The sequence below is a fragment of the Lepidochelys kempii genome, chromosome 20 (genome assembly GCF_965140285.1).
Source record: "Lepidochelys kempii isolate rLepKem1 chromosome 20, rLepKem1.hap1, whole genome shotgun sequence".
Taxonomy (NCBI): Eukaryota; Metazoa; Chordata; order Testudines; family Cheloniidae; genus Lepidochelys; species Lepidochelys kempii.
In genome coordinates this window covers 8,401,804-8,422,275 of record NC_136399.1, presented here as the reverse complement: position 1 = coordinate 8,422,275, position 20,472 = coordinate 8,401,804, and the positions used below count along the sequence as shown (strand labels likewise).

Below are 20,472 nucleotides of genomic sequence, written 5' to 3'. Positions count from 1 at the left end.
ATGCTGCGTCGTCTAGAGATTTTAAACAGGCAGACCTAAAGGAAAGGTAAATCATCATACTGGCCCACGCAGCATTGCTGCTGCTCCCTGACGGTTATGCTGAAATTCCATCAGAAACCTTGACTTTCAGGGCTTCTCCATCACTTCTGTGTCTCCATTTACAACATGTGCCAAACAGCTTTAGAAGGTGGTAGCCAAAGGCTGTGCACAGTAATCAGAGATCAACATTTTATTTTCTGTTTGCTGGCCCAGGTGCAGCCTCTGGAGAATGTTACTGTTCCTGAAAACCTGTGTGTTGCTCCTCCAGCTAAGCAGTCCTTCCCATATTACTTCAATAGCCAATATCCCATGAATTGCTAAATTTAGAGATTAGCGCTTTACACCATTTGAAAGCTGGAACTCCAAAGTGTCAGATGGCATAAGGCTCTAGTTTCAGCTCTAGCGGACCTCAGCGGTATCAGCTCCTACAATCAGGTCAGATTTAAAGTTGGAAAAAACAAGAAGATAATCAGAATGGAGTGATTTTAAATTCCAATATTTTGCGACAGGATGGGACTAAAAACAAAGCTTTAGTGTAAGTGCTAAATGTCTGGTGTTCCCTAGCCCCAGTTCTTTGCAATACCAAACCTTAAAACTATACTGGGCACACAGGCTCCTCACACTACCTGTGCTCCTTTGACACTGGTACAGAACTGAATACAACCAGCTCCAGAGCATTTTCTTTCCCCATCCCTGCTGAGTAGCAAGGAACATCTCAGACCACATTTTAAACAGGATCTGATTTTTAAAAGGGATTTCATTTTAAGAAGTTGGTGACTTCCACAAGGCCATGCATGGCAAGGCTATCCCACAGGTGGTACCAAGAGATTAACGAGGGCTGGGATTTTCTGAGGGAAAGAGCCCTCACTTGAACAGCTAAGAGTGAAGACTGGAACACTGTTACTGAGCACGTGCAGAATTGGTGCGTTGATCATTACAAGCTCACAAAGTTCATGCAAATTTCTGCAGCAAAACTGCCATATGCGCTTACAGTGGCAGTCTCTTCCATGCAAGTCTATGAATGTCAAGCAAGCACATAAGATGTCAAGGTAATGACAAACCTCTTGATTTGAAATCTGCACTCTGGTATATGGCTGGCTACTCTCCAAATTGCCCAGCCAGACCCCAGCAGCCTAGGTGAAGGTTAACACGTGGGCCCTAATATCAATGGGAGCACTGACCACTGCTGTCTCAGTGACTTGGATAACTGAGAAGTCTAGGCCTGGTCGTCGTAACTGAGATAATGAAGATCGGTACATGAGGATGCTAAGGCATGAGACAGTCAGAGAAATGTGTCAAGCGGACAGTCACTTTCCCAACTGTTTCTTTCAGCAGAATAAGAGCAGCAGAATCACCCACATCTAATCAGACTGGATTCAGGGCTTTAGTGCTCAGGTAAACTAGGCTGTGGAAGAGTTCTCTAAGTGATACATGAAGGTCAGTCACCCATTTGGAATGACACAAACCTTGATGAACAATAGAAAGGGGGACTGGGACATGGAACTGTTCGTCTGCAGGGGCCTGGATAGGATGGCTGGTCTGTGAAAGTCCAGATCCAAACAGATGATAGACAAGACACATCAGCACAAGTAGGACTGATTGCCGCCTTGCTGCAGAGGGTGGGGACTGGATGTGCCACAGAGGCCAAATTCCCTTTAGTGCTAGAGGAGGTTGCTCCAGGTCATACCCGGGACCCTGGGGAAAGGGGAGTATGCAACAGCTTGTGCTGCTGCAGCCTACTTCCACAGAGAGAGGAATTCAGTCTAGTCCTGTCAGATCAAAACTAATGTTATGTGAAAAGTAACAGAAGTTAGGCTCCAAACCATACTCTGCTGAGCTTAGCTATGGCAGCATTTACAGTGTGTAAATCCATGGGCTGCCTGACACACGAGATCTAGCAAGGAGTGGAGTGCATGTGCGTGGGCTAGAGGAGAGTGGGTAATTCGTTGTGTGTATTTAGGACTATTTCCAGTTGCCAATTCCACAAGCAGTCAGCACCCGATGCCTCACTTCTTGCTCAGGGTTAACAGACACTGAACTGCTGCAGCCCAGTTTGGACAAGAGCTGCTGAGAAAATCCACCTGTGCTTTCTATGCAGAACTGAAGAGTCTTCTCAGAACTCAACCACGCCGCGTTGAACAGTCGCTGCACTGACTCAGTCTGGCTTACGGGGTGTCTCAGCTCAGATTTTGTAGAAAAGGAAAGCTAGTTGGTTGGCAAACTAGTTCAGACTAGGATTCCTCCCGGCTGGCTGTTGTATCCCCACAGGGCACTGCAGGGAACAGTTATACAGAGTCTAGGAACAAAGCTGGAAGGCAGCAAGTGGCATCTTACAGGAGGGTGCCCTCTGGGAGCTCCCCTAGGACTCCCCTCCAGGAGTAAGTGGGGTCAGGCACACGGCTGATAGACTTGCTTAGCCCTCAGAACAGAGCTGGGGGGATGCCTGCTGCACGCATGGAGAGAAACAGCAAGATGGACGACCAATTTGGCTGCCCTGGTACAAACACACAGCAAAAGCAGCAAGAACAGGGGTCTTTGAGGAGGTGGCCTGCTCCACTTCTCTGGCTTGAGAGAAATGTGGTAGGAGCTGGGGGGGCAGTGGAAAGCTGCAGGTGTAGCAGGGGCACTTACTTTACCCAGAACTGTTTGGGCGGGGGAGGAGAGAAGGAACGAGGAAACCCTCACCAGCTAAATCAGAAACAGATGACAATCACCTCCCACAATGAGCTATTAGCACTCATCCTCCAGAGACAGGAAAGGAGCCGCACGCTTGTCAGCAAGACACACGGAATGCAGTCCAGGACCAAGTTGGGACTCACTGCCCTGTGGATGTTTGCAAGGCATATCCAGATTAGATGGCAGCAGCCCCTATGGGACCTTGCTGGAAAGCTGCTGACAGCTACACTGAGTCCCACCCACGGCTGAAAGACAGGAGAGCCCTGCACCCATTCTCCCCACAGGGCAGCGAAGGGATGCCTTGTAGCAAGTTACCCAACAAGCCAGCAGCATTGAGTTTTGGTCAGCAAGTTCCCACACACTCAGCTCTCCTGCCACATATATAGTGGGAAACATCAAAGGTAAAGAGACTCACTTAGATTTAAGGGCCCTTCCTCCTCTGGCTGCGGCCACGGTGCTTTTGGAGAGCTCTGCAGGGGGCTCAGGGGCAGCTTGGGGGTCTTGTCCTCGGGGTGTTTCGGAGGGGGGGATCCCGAGAGCGTGGATGGCACTTTCTTGAGGAGGGGGGATCCTGGCTGCGAAAGGCTCTTTGAGGAGAAGCCTGGTGGGGACTTGATCGCTTTGTTCACCGGGGGATCTGGCAAGCGATCGCCTGTCTTGCTGAGCGACAGCAGTGTTGGCCGTGGGGAGCTGCCTGTCCCTTCTTTGGGGGAGCTGGATTTTTTGCTGAGTGTTGGGGACAATGGGCTGCTGTCAGGTTTGCCCTTCTGCTTCATCAGTTCATAGAGCAAGTCGATGGGAGCTCCACTGCTCTCGGACTCTGCCACGCCAAGCTGCCGCAGGTGAGAGCGAGCGTGGCTGGACAGGCCTTTGCGGGTCTCAAAGCAGGCGCCACAGACCTCGCATGTTGTGAGGTTTTGAGCTGAAAAAGAAGAGCAGCTGTTAGCGAGTCACAGAGCTCCACAAGATGCAGCGCACAATCCCTGCACGTTTCATGCCGGGTGCCCTGGGCCTCAGTGCCTGGAAGCAGCCCCCGCATCCTAAAGTGCTACTCTAAACTACTTTAACTCCCAAGACTACTTAAGCAAAGGTAGCTATCTTTCTTCTTGCCTTGTCGCCACCTATCAGACCCCTGCACTGTGAGCACTCAGGGGCAAGGACTGCCTTCGGTCCACTTGTCTCTAGAGCACCTAGCACATTAAGGCGCTGACCAAGGCCTCTGGGTATCAGTGCAACCACCAGCAATAAACTGGAAGAAGCTGGGGATGAGGGGGAAGCAGACAACACGTCAGGCATGAGTCTGCAGTGTGATACGGCAGAAAAAGGACAACAGATCTGGGCCATCCCCCTACAGATGTTAACTTTGCTGCTCCCCTTGCAGTCCCTTTCCCCTCACAGTTTATTATTCTTTATTGTATTGCTTCTTAGGTTATAGTGTAATTCTCAGGCCAGGGACCATGGGTGACGTTTTCAGAAGCACCCATGTTCCTTTTCAAAATGGTACCCGAGGGGTTTCTGCTGTCTGTACAGTGCCTGGCCCACTCTGGGACCTACAATAAGGGATATTGGTGCAAACTGAGCTGGCACATTGTATACATTTCTAGGCATCTCATTATCAGCAAACCCACAAACTGGAAGAAACCAAGGGGCTGGAGGAACTCAGTTATGAGGTCAGACTAAGACTGTTTAAGTGAGCCCTAACAAGGACAGAGAAGGGACATACCTGCCTAAAGACATCTGAAAGGTGCAAACACCCAGGACAGAGAGGAATCATTTACAAAGTTATAAGGGAATGTAACTAAACCAATCTCTTTCATTAAGGGCAGAATTCAAGACAGACACCAGGAAAAGCTTCCTGATCATGCAACTTTCTACTTATGCTGAATCACCTGCTATGGGAGGTACTGGACAAACCCACATTTGGAGTACTGAAGGTATCATGGGAACTGTCTTGGTTGGCAGTAGAGTGGAGCAGATAGCCTAAGAGGCCATGCAATGCTCCATCACAATGTGTGTTGTTTGGCAAATTGCCCATGACAGCTCTGATCACAATAAGGTGCTGTATTCTGGGACCTCTAGCCTCCAGGGCCACACTAGAGTACTAAGAACAAAGATGGCAGCAGTCCCCTCCAATTTATTCATATTAGAGCCAGCCCTTCAGTTCATGGCAAATTGCCAACATGACTCCTCACCACAGCAATGTGTGAGCACTGCCCTGCTCCAACAGGACCATCTTTCATTCTATCATCCCATGCACTGAATAGGTGCAGAGGCCCAGCCTGCCGGTCAGCTCCATTCCTTTCTCAGAGAGGGCACATTTGATGTTGTTTTGAATGAAGAGGGATTGCAACAGAAGAGCCTAATGGTGCTAATCCAGTGATTTTAAGAGAGACTACTTGAAAACTCCACCTGTTGCCCAAGGCAGACTAAAACCCCAGAGTCTCTTTCTGCCAAGTTATGATGAGGATGGAAGAAGTCTGAACTGCAAGTACATCAATGACCTTCCCACATCAATAACAATTCCCCATAATTCCGGGCAACAGGGAAACAGCCAAGGGCAAGGAGTTTTCATTTGTTTTTAACATGACTTGCTGTCTATTAAATCACAAACAGGAATGTGGGGTCTGGGTAATCAGGAACAGGAGCCAATAAAGGCCTTGTCCTGTTCTTATATCCTTGGAGCAGAGACCATCCTCTTAAAGTTTTGGAAAGTGACTGGCACACAGTAGGTGTGATCACCAATAAATCATCATCATTGAGCTCTTTCTTTACGGACATCTTCCCATTTTGTCACGCCCACTAGTTTGCTATTGTAGGGCCTCTCTTGTGTGCTGGTTCATGACTGCAAGATGCCTTGTAAGTGATGGACTTGGGCAATAATTTGTTCATGTAAGGAAAAAAAAGCTTAATTTTTTTTCAATGAAAATTACATGCAATAAAGAACAACAAAACAAGGCTCCCAGGGTTCCTCTGAAATAGCTGAGAAAAGTGCCTCTCCCTCAGTACGAGAGGCCAGCTGCTACGGAGATGAATTACAGAATGAAGTTGAGCCATAATCTGAAAAGCACTCACTTTTGGAATCCTGGGAGTCTGGCTTGTTTCCAGGAGGCTCAGGAGACAGTTTGGTCCCTATTCTGTTTGGAGTTTGATCCAATTGCCCGGCGGAAGTGCTCTTCTTTGGGATAGGTGGTGACCCCACTTCCATGGCAACCATTTCTTCCTCCTCGGAGGCCATAACTGCCAGGGAGAGAAGGAAACATTCAGTCTGAGCTGTAAACAGTAAAGCATTAATGAAACTCACTCAAGGGGAACAGTGAATAAAGGTTAAACCATTCCACATTTGATTAAAATAACCTACAAGTTACTCATTAGCTCAACGTTATCAGCCAGGCACCAAGAATGGAAGTGAAAAAATATCCCAGTTAATACTATATATTAATGGAAAAATAAGTTTTTGATAGGTAGGTTTACAGTAAACAGATGCTTTTGGAGCTGGATCATTAAGAGAATAGGGACTATAGCTCACGGATGCAAATGCAGGGGTCAAGTCATCACTGCATTGGAATATACAGAAATCCACAGTGTAAGCTTAGAATCATAGAATATTAGGGTTGGAAGAGACCTCAGGAAGCCATCTAGTCCAATCCCCTGCTCAAATCAGGGCCAACACCAGCTAAATCATCCCAGCCAAGGCTTTGTCAAGCCGGGCCTTAAAAACCTCTAAGAAAGGAGATTCCACCACCTCCCTAGGTATCCCATTCCAGTGCTTCATCACCCTCCTAGTGAAACAGTGTTTCCTAATATCCAACCTAAACCTCCCCCACGGCAACTTGAGACAATTGCTTCTTGTTCTGTCATCTGCCACCACTGAGAACAGCGTAGCTCCATCCTCTTTGGAACCCCACTTCAGGTAGCTGAAGGCTGCTATCAAATCCCACATCACCCTTCTCTTCTCCAGACTAAATAACCCCAGTTCTCTCAGCCTCTCCTCATAAGTCATATGTCCCAGCCCCCTAATCATTTTTGTTGCCCTCCGCTGGACTCTCTCCAATTTGTCCACATCCCTTCTGTACTGGGGGGACCAAAACTGGACAAAAAACATTCCAGGTGTGGCCTCACCAGTGCCAAATAGATGGGAATAATCACTTCCCCCGATCTGCTGGCAATGCTCCTACTAATACAGCCCAATATGCCACTGGCCTTCTTGGCAATGAGGGCACACTGCTGACTCATATCCAGCTTCTCGTCCACTGTAATCCCCATGCTTCCATGCTATCAGCAGTGACTCAGGGAACAAAGAGTGGTATGAAATGATGGTATTCGCCACAGAGTGCGAAACACATTCCATATCTTCTTGTCTCTAGACTGATAGGACCGATAAGCCTCAGCCATGAATCACAACACCACTGAGCCTGGCATCGTACAAGTACAAAACAAAAAGAGGGTCCCTGACCACTTCTTTGTAGCTAGTGAGTTGTTAGTTTACATAGCATCACTGATATCCACAGCGTTTTACAGTCAAGCCAACAGGTCCCGGCCTTGAGGAAATTACAATGCTGCCAACAATTCCTACTGTGTGTAGCACTTACTATCAGGACATCAGTAAGACTGTTCATAGCACAAGGACTATGCTGAGTAGTGTTTACATTACAAGGTTAGATGGCTGAAGGCACAAGAAGTGACAACCACAGGGAAGAGAGAACACAACTGGATTGGTACATTGCTTTGGGGAGAACATTAATTACGGACAGTTGGACTGTTTATGTTGTGTTTGTAGTATTTGCTTTATTTTCATTGAGAGCCAGCAGGATAGGGGAAGCACCCAGTGGCACAGCTGAGCTTACTGAGAGCAAACTGGATAAAAAAAGTTTTGAAGGGGTATTTGAACGGAAGGGTGCCTGGAACAGTAGGACAGGGACACTGTACCAGGCACAGAGATCAGTTGAATCCCAAAGAGGAACAGACAGAAAATATTAAAGATGACATGAACAGAGAGGACAACGGGAAATCTCCAAAATAAAATGTGGGAAGTTTATAAAAATCACTTATTTTACCTACTTCTAGAAGCCATAAAACAAAACAAAAACTTAATGTTTGTTTAGAGAAAAACTGCACTGTAACACAAAAAGGAATTCATAGCAATGTGCCCAACTACAGGGGAGTAAGCCACTGCTCTTTAAAGGGCCTTAAATATTAAATGTGGTGTTTGGAGTGTTGTAGCCCAGGATATCAGAGAGACATGGTGGGTGAGGTAATGTTTTTATTGGAGCAATTTCTGTTGGTGAAAGAGACAAGCTTTTGAGCTGAAGAAACGCCCTGTGTATGCTCAAAAGCTGGTCTCGTTCATCAACAAAAGTTGGTCCAATAAAAGTTATTCCCTTTAGTTAAAACAATCAAACAGGAAGCTGTCATTTTGACAGTTTGGAAATGCAAGGTAGGGCTTTAGCTGCTTTATTATATAACAGGAAAAGGCTGATTCTTTCAGTTATGCTAAGGTAAACTGCTGCATAGATTTGGTTTTTATGGTTAGTTTTACAGATTAAAGTGACTCAAGCCTTTTCTTTTGGTTAAATTTAACTACAGAGCTGTACTCTGAAAATTTCTGAGGGTGACATCAATTTCCTCTGTTCTGTTTCATATCCTCAAACTGAGACTAGTCACTTTCTGCAGAAACACCTCAGCCTCATTCAGTAGCCAGAAACACAAAACAGGACAAGAGTTTTAAAAAATGATTAAAAAAACAGTGTCTTTTAACAGGCTCTTGGTAAATATTGATGTTGCTTCCTGAGATTAGTGCTTGGGCATCATGATGATGCATAAAATCCTACAACATGAAGGGATGCGTCTGCTTATATGGCGAGGGCATCCAAAATTTATATCAGCAATGACTGACATCCCCCCCCATTCCTGTCAAGAGTTTGGAAGAGTTAAAAACCCTCTTGCTTCAAGATAACAGGCAACTGCTACCTTTGGGGTTTAGGAAGTAGCTTCCCCCATAGGCAGGTTATTCCACAGCTCTCCATTACAGGGTTTCTTGCATCTTCCTTTTAACAGCTGGCACTGGCTGCTGTCAGGAACAAGAGACAGGGCTAGAGGGCCCCTTATCTGGACTAGCAAATCCTCTGCTCCTAGATTCATGGTGTTAGAACTACTCCTCACTGGGAGGGCACAATCAAGGAAAAAGAGACCATGAGAAAGGGCTCAGACCTGGGAACAGCTACCCCCGACCCCAGAGGGGAGCCAAGTTTGTGGTCAGGGTAGGGGGCAGTAAGCCCAACCTGTCAATGTGGAGGAGCACAGAGCTGAATTGAGGGTGGGAGAAGGCAATAAGCCCAAACTGTCACTATATTTGGGGGAAGAGGCACACTGGGCACAGCTCCCCAGGGACCAGGGTGAGCCAGGTGTACTGGTAGAGAAGTAGTCAGCCCAGCCTATTAGTGCAGAGGAGCACAGCAGAAAGCACAGCCCCATGACACCAGGAAACCAGTGAGCCTGGCCTGTCAGTGTGTGAGAAGCAAAGAAATAGGCAGAGCCCTGCCATAGTGGGGGCGATCTGGAAGGAGGAGTGAGGACAGTGCTCCAGGCATCCTGTCAGTATGTGTTTTGTACGTGGGAGGAGCTGAGCACGGCCTCCTAGGAGTGAGAGAGGAGGCAGAGAGGGGGGCAATGAGCCTGGCCTATCAATGCAAAAGTGGGGCAGGGGAACGGAACTAGGTGCAGCCCCTAGGGAGCGAGCCCAGCATGTCAGTATCGGGGGAAGCTGGACACAGCCCCCAGGGTGGAGACAGGGAGTGCACTGAGCCTGGTCTAATAGCGTGTGTACTAGGCACAGCTGGGGGGAGTGAACCCAGCCTGTCAGTGCGGGGGGACCCAGAAGCAAGCCCAGGCTGTCAGTCTAGGGCAGGGGGAACAAGCTAGGCACAGCCCGCCAGGACACCGGGGATCACACTGAGCCCGGGCTGTCAGTGCAGAAGGTGATCTGGGCAGAGCCCCCGGGGTGGGGGCAGGGCAGCGAGCCGAGCCCGGGCTGCCCGTGCGGGGGGAGGGGAGGCGCTGGGCAGAGCCCGGGGGTTGGGGGGGGCAGGGAGCGCGCTAAACCCGGGCTGTCAGTGCAGGGAGGGGGGTGCTACATGGAGCCACGGGGGCGGGGAGCGCGCTAAACCCGGGCTGCCTGGGCAGAGCCCCCGGGGGGGGGGGGCGGGGACAGACTACAGCGAACTGCGTCTTCTCCCCCAGACCACTCGTTCACCGACGGGAAGGGCCAAGGAGCGGGCTCAGACACCTGGTGAGACCCGGACCCTCCACCGCCGGGGAGGGGGGAGTCCGGCCTGCTCCCTCCAGCTCCCTCTCCCGTCTGGCTGCGGGCTGGGTGGGGCCGCTCCCGCCGCCCAGGCCCGCGGGTGGAGCGGGGGGTCCTCACCGGTCTCGGGCGCCGCCTCCAGCTCAGGCTCCCCGTCCCCGCCCTGCTCCTGGGGCCGCGGCGGCGCCGCCGCTTTTGTCACTTTCAGCGGCGAGGCGGTGGAGGCCGCCATCTTGGGTCCGGCACATGCAGGGCAGCCACAAGGCGGGGCAGCCGAGCGCCGAGCCACGGGCCGCGCCAGGTCAGGCGGGGCAGCCGAGCGCCGAGCCAGCCGCCTCCGAACCAGGCCCCACAAAGCCAGACAGGAACAGTCACCTGCCGAGCAATCGATACCCAGCCCTCGAGGCGGGAGCGCAGACACTTGCCACGCACGTAGGCAGGCCGGAGCAGAGGAGAGCCGAGCTCGCGTAGGGCCCACAGGCCCAGGCGAAGAGCCAGGCTGTGGAGGGCCCCAGGGGGTTGGCAGGGGCCTTGAGGCCGAGTCTGGCTGGTGCTGCCTAGGGCAGTGGCAGGTGGAGTTGCCCCCCCCCATGACCCCCTTGCCTTCTGCCAGCAGGACGGCACTCCAGCCTTGGCAAAAAGAAAAGGAGGACTTGGGGCACCTTAGAGACTAACCCATTTACTTGAGCATGAGCTTTCGTGAGCTACAGCTCACTTCATCGATACATCCAATGAATTGAGCTGTAGCTCACAAAAGCTTATGCTCAAATAAAGGGGTTAGTCTCTAAGGTGCCCCCAGTCCTCCTTTTCTTTTTGCGAATACAGACTAACACGGCTGCTACTCTGAAATTCCAGCCTTCGGCCAACCGGTGCTTGGGCATCTCTCCCGTGAGGGGCGGCCCCGCTGAGCCCAGAAAAGGGGCCCCTCTTCCCCCACTCTTGCCTCATGCTATAGGTTCCCGCATCTTCACCTCCCCGGTTACTGAAATCCTAGTTCTCCCTCCTGCCCCTGGTCCCTCACACCACTCGACTTTTCCCCACATGGCCCGGTATGCTGCTAGAGCTGGCTGCACCTGTCCCTTTCCGCTGAAGCAGGCTCTCAATGGAGGCAGACTGTCCTGCTTGGCTCGTCGCAAAGCCTGGCAGCAGGAGGTTGATAGATGGCTAATGTCTCTCCCCCTTTTCCTGCCTGCAGTGCCAAGAAAGGCTCAAGGAGGGAAAAGGGCAGGACAGGCCCCCTCACAGCAGCCCCAGGGGACAGGCGGTCAGAACTGATTTTAAATCCCATGCCAGTCTGCTAACATAGTACAGCAGGGACAGCCAACACATCCCTACTTACTGCAGCTCCTAGAATGCACTTCAGCATTAATTGCTCCATGACATGTCAAGAAGTGGCTCATTTTGGACCTGCATAAATACAAGGAAAAGAAAGTGCCCCACCCCTCAACTTCCCCTTTTTAAGAGCCAGAGAATGGCCTGAACGTAAGGGATGCTTTGCTGGATTCGGAACCACAAGGCAGCTAACGAGCCTTAATTCCAAATCACTCATTAACTTGTGCAATGTAAAGAGGAAATGATTTGCCTTCACCAGGAGAAGAAATACAGGTGACTTTGACATCATTCTTAAAGAGGAAGTTACTCACCTTGTGCAGTAACAATGGTTCTTCAAGGTGTGTCCCGCTTGCATCCCTGTGCTGCTGCTCAGAGAACTTCGGTAGCAGTATCCCTTCGGCCCGCACATGTGCTGTCCGCCCCTTGTGTTCTGCCACAAGGCTAACCAGCGCTGCGCAGGCAAACCCCCCTCAGTTTCTTCTCTACCATAGAGTCCTTGACAAGAATGCCAAAGCAAAGGGGAGGAGGGTGGGTCATGGAGCACCCATACAGACACACATCTTGAAGAATCGTCGTTACTGCACAAGGTGAGTAACCTCCTCTACTTCTTCAAGTAGTGTCCCTATGGGTGCTCCACTGTAGTTGACTCCCGAGCAGTATCCCTAATGGGAGGCTGAAGCTTCGGAGTCGAGTCAGTTATGGATGACAATACTGCAGAATCGAAGATAGTGTCGGAAGCAGTCCCCGGTAATTGCATAGTATTCTGTGAAGATATGTGCAGATGCCCAGGTTGCTGCTCTGCAGATTTCAGAGATAACTACATTCTTGAGGAAGGTGACAGAAGAGGAAACTGACTTCATGGATCATGTGCATATTCTGGATGGAGGTACAATGATGTGACCTGATCGCTTTGTCTGATACTCTCCAAATGGGTCTCAAACTGTGTCTGGGACGATAGTACTGGGCCTTTAGACCTTTCTGCAGTGGAGAAGAAAAGTTTAGGAGATTTCCTAAAGGCCTTCATCCTGTCCAGGTAAAAGGCCAGGGCTCTTCTACGTCTAGTGTGTGCAGAATAGTCTCCCTGTTATCACAGTGAGGCTTAGGGTAAAAGGTCTGGAAGTAAATCAGCTGGTTTATGTGAAAAGACAAGGTCACCTTGCAGATTAACTTTGGGTGCGGTTTGAGAGTAACCTTATCCCCAAAAAATAATGTATGAGTGGGAAGTGACATAAATGCTATCTCCCTTATTCTCCTTGCTGAGGTGAGTACCACCAAGAATACTGTTGTCACAGACAGGTTTTTGACCGAACAAGGCGCCATGGGTTCAAAGGATGGCCTACTCAGGCTCTTTAGTATTAAGTTCAGATTTTATGTTAGGGTGGGCTGTCTGGGTTGAGGAAAAAGGTTTACTGTACCCTTGAGGAATCATATGTAGTTGGGTGTGAGAGCACTGAGTATCCCTCTATTTGTTGATGGAAGGGTGCTAAGGTCACTAGGTGAACTTCAAGTGAGCTAAGAGAGAGTCCTGATTTCTTGAAAAAAGAAAAGGAGTACTTGTGAGCTGTAGCTCACGAAAGCTTATGCTCAAATAAATTTGTTAGTCTCTAAGGTGCCACAAGTCCTCCTTTTCTTTTTGCGAATACAGACTAACACAGCTGCTACTCTGAAACCTGATTTCTTGAGAGTCAGTATATAATCTAGGACCATTGGGAAAGTAGCAGATGTCGGGGAAATTTCTCTTGAATTACACCAAGTCTGACACCTGGTCCACTTTTTCAGGAAAGTACAACAGGTAGCCAATTTCCTACTATATAGGAACACTTCCTGTACCTCCTCAGAGCAGAATCTTTCTATGTGCTGGAACCACGAAGGACCCAACCTTGAGTCAGAGTATCCGCAGGTTGGTGTGGAGAGTGCGTCCTTCGTTCTGCAAGAGGAGACATGGAGTGGGTTGAAGGGAGACAGGTGGACACATTGCCAGTTGTGACAGCTAAGGGTACCATGTTTGTCTCAGGCAGTAGGGAGCAATCAATAAGACATTTGCTCTCTTTTTTATTTTTAAAAACAGATCTTTTGATAAGAGAGGGAACTGGAGAAAGGTGTATACAAGGTCCTTGTCCCATAAAAGGAGAGCATCCCCTAAGGAGTGCTGTCCGAGGCCTGTTCTGGAGCAGTAGCATGGACATTTTTTGGTCAGGTAAGTGGCTAAAAGGTCTATAGTTGCTTTCCACCACTGTCAGAAGTAGTACTGTTGAGTTCATTTCACATTTGTGGTCGTGTGGGAACTTGCAGCTGTGACTGTCCGCTATCGTGTTTAGTACTCCTGGAAGGTATGCTGCTGCTATTGTGACACTGTGGGAAATGAACCAGTTCCATAGCTTTAGTGCTTCTGTGCAAAGGGAGGGTGATCTGGCACCTCCTTGACAATTTATGTAGTACATGTATGCTATATTGTCTGTCAAGACTCTTGGGTGTGTATCTCTGATTATCGGAAAGAAGTGGGTGCAGGCATTCCTGACGGCTCTTGAGTTCAAGGAGGTTGATGTGAAGAGACATGTCTGTGGATGACCACTTGCCCTGTGTCGTAAGATTGTTGAGATGTGTGCCCTACTCTATGAGGGATCCGTTGGTGGTGAGAAGTAGTGATGGGGAAGGCTGTGAGAAGGGGATCCCTGTGCAGACATTTGCTGGGTCTTTCCACTAGTCCAGGGAGTGTTTAACTTTGGTGGGCAGTGATAGAGGTTTGTCCAGTCTGTCACTGTTCGGCCTGTAGACCAAGCTGAACCACGTTTGGAGGCACCTCATGTGAAGTCTGGCATGAGATATCACAGACATGCCTGCAGCAGTATGCCCAAGGAGTTGGAGGTAGTGTCTAGCTGATATTTGAGAGTTGGTTTGCACTGCCCCGATGAGCGTGGACAAGCTTTGGAACCTGTGCTGTGGTAGGAGTGTCATTGCCTGTAATGAGTCTAGATTGGCTCCTATGAACTCTAGGAGCTCTACAGGGGTGCACGTCGATTTTTGGATGTTCATCTGTAGGCCCAGATCCATGACCAAGTCTACAGCTGTTTGGTTGGCCCGAAAGGCCTCAAAGGAGCAGGCTCTGAGGAGGCAATTATCCAGGTAGAGGCAGATCATAATTCCCTGGGAGTGTAGGTGAGCTGTCACCATGGAGAGGACTTTGGTGAATACTCTCAGAGCTGATGAGAGGCCAAAGGGGAGTAATTCTGTACTGGTAATGGTCCTGACCCAGGATAAATCTGAGGAATCATCTGTGGGAAGGTAAGATCAGTATGTGAAAACAGGCATCCTATATGTCAAGGGCAGAGAACCGATCTCCGTGTTCCAAAGATGGAATAATCGCTGCTAGTGTGACCATCCTGAATTTTTGAGCCTTTACAAATTTGTTCAGTGCTCTGAGGTCCAGTATGGGTCTCCAACTTCCCTCCTTCTTGGGTATCGGGAAATAAGACGTGTCTTGTAGGTGCTGAGATACAGGTTCTATGGCTCATAGACAGAGGAGGTGATCTATTTCTTGTGTTTCCTCAACAAACTCATGAGAAGTGTCTCTGAAGAGGGACAGGGAAGGGTATTGAGGGAGAGGGGCGGAACAGTTATTGTGGAACGAAGCAAGGGGCACCCACATGGATGTGATGGGTTGGTCAGCTGCAGTTGGTGTTGAAGGGAGTGGTCTGTCAGTGCCTCGACGAGGATGTCAAAACCAATGTTTTGAGGCAGATGGTTGTGAAGAGGAAGATTGAGGGCCTGATGTTTATGTTTGGAAATATGGATTTTTTTCCTTTGAGGCTCATAATAGCGTTGAGTTAGAGAATGGGGGATTTATGCTGAAGTTGACGATGAAATTTTCTTTTTTGTCCAGGTGTATAAATTCCTAATGACTGGAGAGTGGCCCTGGAATTTTTGAGCACATGAAGGGACGTGTCAGTCTACATTGCTGCTCTACAGATGTCCTGGATAGGGACCTGTACCATGAATGCAGCTGAAGATGCTTGTGCCCTAGTGAAATGTGCCATCAGGGCCAGAACAGCCAGGTTGTAACGTGTGAATACAAGAGGTGATCCACAGTGAAATTCTCTGGGCTGAGACTGGAAAGTCTTTCATCCTATCTGCAATTGCCACAAACAATTGAGTAGTTTTCCAAAATGATTTAATCCTATGTAGAAAGCCAGCGCATGTCTGACATCTAATGAGTGAAGTCTCTGCTGCTGGCTCTTGGCATGGGGTTTTGGATAGAAGACCAGAAGGCACATGTCCTGGTTACTATGGAATTGTGAAACCACCCTCGGGAGGAAGGCTGGATAAGGACGCAGGTGAGGTGAGAGCCCTAATCTCCAAGACCCTTCTAACTGAAGTAATGGACCCCAGGAAGGTCTAGGACAACTAGGGAAGAGAACACGTTGCCAAGGGCTCGAATGAAGGACCCATGAACCTTGACAACACCAGGTTAAGATCCCAAGGTGGAATTGGTCATTGTACCTGGGGGTATAGTCTGTCCAGCCCCTTCAGAAAATGACTACAAATCGAGATTGCAAAGACAGACTGGCCATTCACTCATGGGTGAAATGCTGAAATAGCAGCTAGGTGGACTCTGATGAAATTGATAGCCCTTGCTGCTTCAGGTGCAGCAAGTAATCCAGAATGAATGGTACTGATGACTGCGTGGGTGAGACACCTTTCTGCGTTGACCAGATGGAGAACCTTTTCCACTTTGCCAGACATGTAGGGCTAGTGGATGGCTTTCTGCTCCCTAGAAGAACTTCTCAAACCAGACTGGAGCATGCTAGCTCTGAGGGGTTCAGCCATGGAGCTTCCAGGCCGTGAGGTAAAGTGACTTGAGATTCAGGTGACGCAGGTGGCTGTGGTCTTGGGATATCAAATCTGGAACCTCAGGTAGCCAAATTGGCATTTCCACTGACAGGTTCATGAGTGTAGTGAACCAGTGCTATCGTGGCCAGGCTGGGGTTATCAGGATGACTTGCGCTCTGTCCCATCTGATCTTTAGCAAAACCTCACATATGAGAGGAATGGGTGGAAATGAATAGAACAGATGACCCATCCAGGCAAGAGGAAGGCATCTGTCAAATATCCTAGACTGTGGCCCAGGAGGGAGCAGAATTCGAGACACTTCCTGTTGTGCTTGGTTGCAAATAGATCTATTTGGGGAGTTCCCCACTTCCACAAGACGGCCTGTAGGACCTCTGGATGAATAGACCATTCATAGTGGTTGGAGAAGACCCTACTGAGATGATCTGCTAGCTCGTGCTGAGAGCCTAGCAGATAGGAGGCCCTGAGGTGAATCGAGTGGGCTATGCAAATTCCCATAAATGAAGTGCCTCCTGGCACAGGTGAGAAGAGTGTGTTACACCCTGCCTGTTGATATAGGACATGGCTGTTGTGTTGTCTGCGAAGACTGACATGCACCTGCCCAACAGGCCAGGCGAACTGCCCTGAGCTCTCTGATATTGATGTGTAACAAGAGTTTTTCCAGAGACCAGAGGCCCTGAGTTTTGAGGGATCCCAAGTGAACTCCCCATCCCATTATGGATGCGCCTGTGATGAGGGACTCTGATAGTTTGTTCTCAAGAAAGGGACTCCTGTGCAAACTGCTAGTGGGTCCAGCCACTATAAGCCTTTTTAATGCTTGGAAGTGTGCTTCTGGGAGAGAACCCCTGGCCTGTACTGAGTCCAGAATTGCCCCAATTAATTCTATCCTCTGAACCAGGGAGAAGGTGGATTTCTGCGCATTTATGAGCAGACCCAAGTCCTGGAAGATTGACTGAATTAGACTCACATCTGCCTCTACCTGACATCTGGACTGACCTTTTACCAGCCAATTGTCGAGGTATAGATAGATCTGGACCCCCTGCTTCTTGAGAAAGACCGCGACCACCAAGCATTTTGTGAACATCTGAGGGGCCACAGAGACCGAACGGGAGCACCATAAATTGGTAGTGCACCTGGTTAACAACAAATCTGAAAAATCTGTGTTTCTGAAAGATGGCAATGTGGAAATAAGCATCCTTGAAGTCAAGGGTGGCATACCAGTACCCCGGATCCAAGGAGGGAATGATGGAGGACAAGGAGACCATGCAGAACTTCAGCTTCTTCATGAATTTGTTGAAGTTTCGCAGATCCAGAATCGGTCTGAGACCACTGTTGGCTTTCTAGATTAGGAAATAGCGGGAGTAGAACCCTTGGCCCCTTAGCTCTGGTGGAATCTCCTCCACTGCTCCTACCCTTAGGGGAGACTGCACTTCCTGGGCTAGAAGCTGCTTGTGAGAAGGGCCCCTGAAGAGGGATGGGGAGAGAAGGTGGAAAAGAGGGGTACAACAAAACTGAAGGGTGTATCCTAGTGCTATCATGCGTAGCACCCATTGATCTGAGGTGTTATGGGCCCACACCTGATAGACGTGGGATAAACGGTCTACAAAAATTGGGGAACTTGGATCCAAGTATTGTCCCGGCATGTCATCCCTGAGCGTACCATCAAAATGCCTGCTTTGACCCTGCCAAGTGTCTGGGGGTTGCAGATACAGATGAAGACTATGTCAGAGGTCTCCTCCTGTAGCCCCTACTCCTTCTCCGACTATAGTCTTGTCAAACAGGTGGGGGGAAGAAGCGAACCACCAACTGTGGCGTATAATGCTTCCTCACTGGGGATAGAGTGGGAAGGCCCAAGGATTTAAATGTATCATAGAATCATAGAATATCAGGGTTGGAAGGGACCTCGGGAGGTCATCTAGTCCAACCCCCTGCTCAAAGCAGGACCAATCCCCAACTAAATCATCCCAGCCAGGGCTTTGTCAAGCCTGACCTTAAAAATATCTAAAGAAGGAGATTCCACCACCTCCCTAGGTAACGCATTCTAGTGCTTCACCACCCTCCTAGTGAAAAAGTTTTTCCTAATATCCAACCTAAACCTCCCCCACTGCAACTTGAGACCATTACTCCTTGTTCTGTCATCAGCTACCACTGAGAACAGTCTAGATCCATCCTCTCTGGAACCCCCTTTCAGGCAGTTGAAAGCAGCTATCAAATCCCCCCTCATTCTTCTCTTCCGCAGACTAAACAATCCCAGTTCCCTCAGCCTCTCCTCATAAGTCATGTGTTCCAGTCCCCTAATCATTTTTGTTGCCCTCCGCTGGACTCTTTCCAATTTCTCCACATCCTTCTTGTAGTGTGGGGCCCAAAACTGGACACAGTACTCCAGAAGAGGCCTCACCAATGTCGAGTAGCTTGAGTCCTTCAAGCTGTGTAATTTAGAGTCTGTCTGCTCAGAAAAGAGCAATGTACCCTCGAAGGGGAGGTCCTGCAGAGTTTATTGGACCTCATGTGGAAAGCCCGAGGATTGAAGCCATGAGCTCCTGCACATAGTGACTGTTGAAGCCATGGGGTGGGCTGCCGAGTCCGACGCAACAAGAGCTGCAAACTCTGGTCTTGCTTCCTGAGGTAGCAACTCCTTAAACTTTTGCATAGAGTTCCAGGAGTTGAAATTGTGTCTGCTCAGGAGTGTCTGGCTGGTTGGCAATCCTGAGCTGGTGACCCCCTGTCGAATAGGCCTTCCTCCCAAAAAGGTCTAACTTTTTGGCATCTTTGGCCTTAGGTGTTGGTTCCTGTTGGCCCTGCCTTTCCCTCTCAGCCGACACCTCCAGTGAACCCAGTGGCGTCTGTGTGGAACACAAACCCTTTCGCTGGGACAAAATATTTCCTCCTCTGTCCTTTTTGCCATTGGCAGCAGGGATGCCGGGGTCTGCCACTACACCTTGAAAGGGTTCATGATGGCATCATTCAGGGGCAGTGCCACACTTGCAGGGCTCGTTGCTGTCAATATGTCCACAAGAGAGCGGGAGGATTCCCTAATTTCCTCCACCTGGATCCCCAGGTTTTGAGCTACCCTCCTTAGGAGCTCTTGATGCACCTTATAATCCTCCTGTGGGGGCACATCATCAGTTCCTACGACTGCCTCATCTGGGAAAGAGGAGAAGGATGCTTGGACCGGCACTGAGCCCTGCTCTTTGTCTTCAGTACCCACCAGTGCTGTTTCCTGATACACAACAGTGGCCTCGGTACCGGAGTCTGGATCATGTTCTGGTGGTGGAGGTAGTCTGGGCTCCGAAGCCACCAAATATGATTTCCTGGCATGGGACCCAGTTTGCACTGGGAATGCCCAGGGCTTCCAGAAAAGCCATTGCATGGGGAACTGCCACTGCCCTGGTGGCCACACCGCTGGTCGGACCCCTTGACTCGAGTCCATAGCCGGATAGTGTCTAGACTGGTGATGCTGGCTTCTTTGTGAGATGTAAGACTCCACCTCCGAGTCCATCTCTGAGGATCCTTCTGGATACCAGGGTAGAGTGGTGCTGACCGGTGCCTCTGACCGGTGCCAGGAGTGGGAGGGGACTGGGACTGCGCCATAATGGCTGGTTTCCCCTTCGAAACTATCTGTGGCCTCAAGCCTGCAGTGGTCTGTCCTGTCGGTGCCTCCCCTGACAGTTCCCAGAAGGCCGGAGATGACAGTACTGGTAGCACCCGTAAGTCTCTCGCTGCCGCGAAGGCCTCCTGTGTCAATGCCACGGGTAGGATTGTGGGGTTCTGGTGCCTCTCTCTCAGTGGTGAGTCTATCGGTGCTGGACTCAATGGCTCCCTTTCCGGGACTGGAGTCAACAGCACGGCATGGAATGCCGGTGCCACAGGATGGCCCTAGCCAGGTTTCACTCTGGCAGTATCCCCCTGTCTTGCTGATCTGTGTTGGTGATTGGCCTCTGTTGGTCTTTGTTGCTTCATAGACACTGACGATGGTGAACCATGCCTAGTGTCTCTCACCGGAGCATCTCTCTTTGTCCCTGGAGATGCAATCGGAGTGTCTCTCCTTGGTGCTGGAGACGGGGAATGGTGCTGGGTGTCTCGAAGTAAGGCTGGGGTGCTCCTCACCGAGGCAGTCGGTAGTTGGTGATGGGTCTGAGTGTGCTGGCTCCGATGGAGGTCAGAGCACTGCCTCCATGAGGACAGAGCAAAGTTTAGCATCCCTATCCTTTTTGGTGCAGGGCTTAAATTCCCTACAGATGTTGCACCGCTCTCGCACCAGAGCTTCCCCCAGGCACTTA

The 20,472-nt window shown here is 49.8% G+C and overlaps 1 protein-coding gene across 12 annotated transcripts in view; it reads right to left on the bottom strand.

The window, feature by feature from the left end:
- The window catches only part of WIZ (WIZ zinc finger), a 157,635-nt gene that overhangs the window by 9,292 nt on the left and 127,871 nt on the right, over positions 1–20,472 (bottom strand). For 10 of the 12 annotated variants that reach the window (XM_078849683.1, XM_078849686.1, XM_078849684.1 and 7 more), the window contains 2 exons: positions 5,788–5,952; positions 3,131–3,637 (listed from right to left, as the gene is read on the bottom strand). In XM_078849683.1, coding sequence (XP_078705809.1) covers positions 3,131–3,637; positions 5,788–5,952 — 672 coding nt within the window. Of the gene's footprint in view, positions 1–3,130; positions 3,638–5,787; positions 5,953–8,682; positions 8,783–10,135; positions 10,297–20,472 lie in introns of those variants that run through there. The other 2 variants (XM_073319247.2, XM_078849689.1) reach the window with 2 other exon arrangements.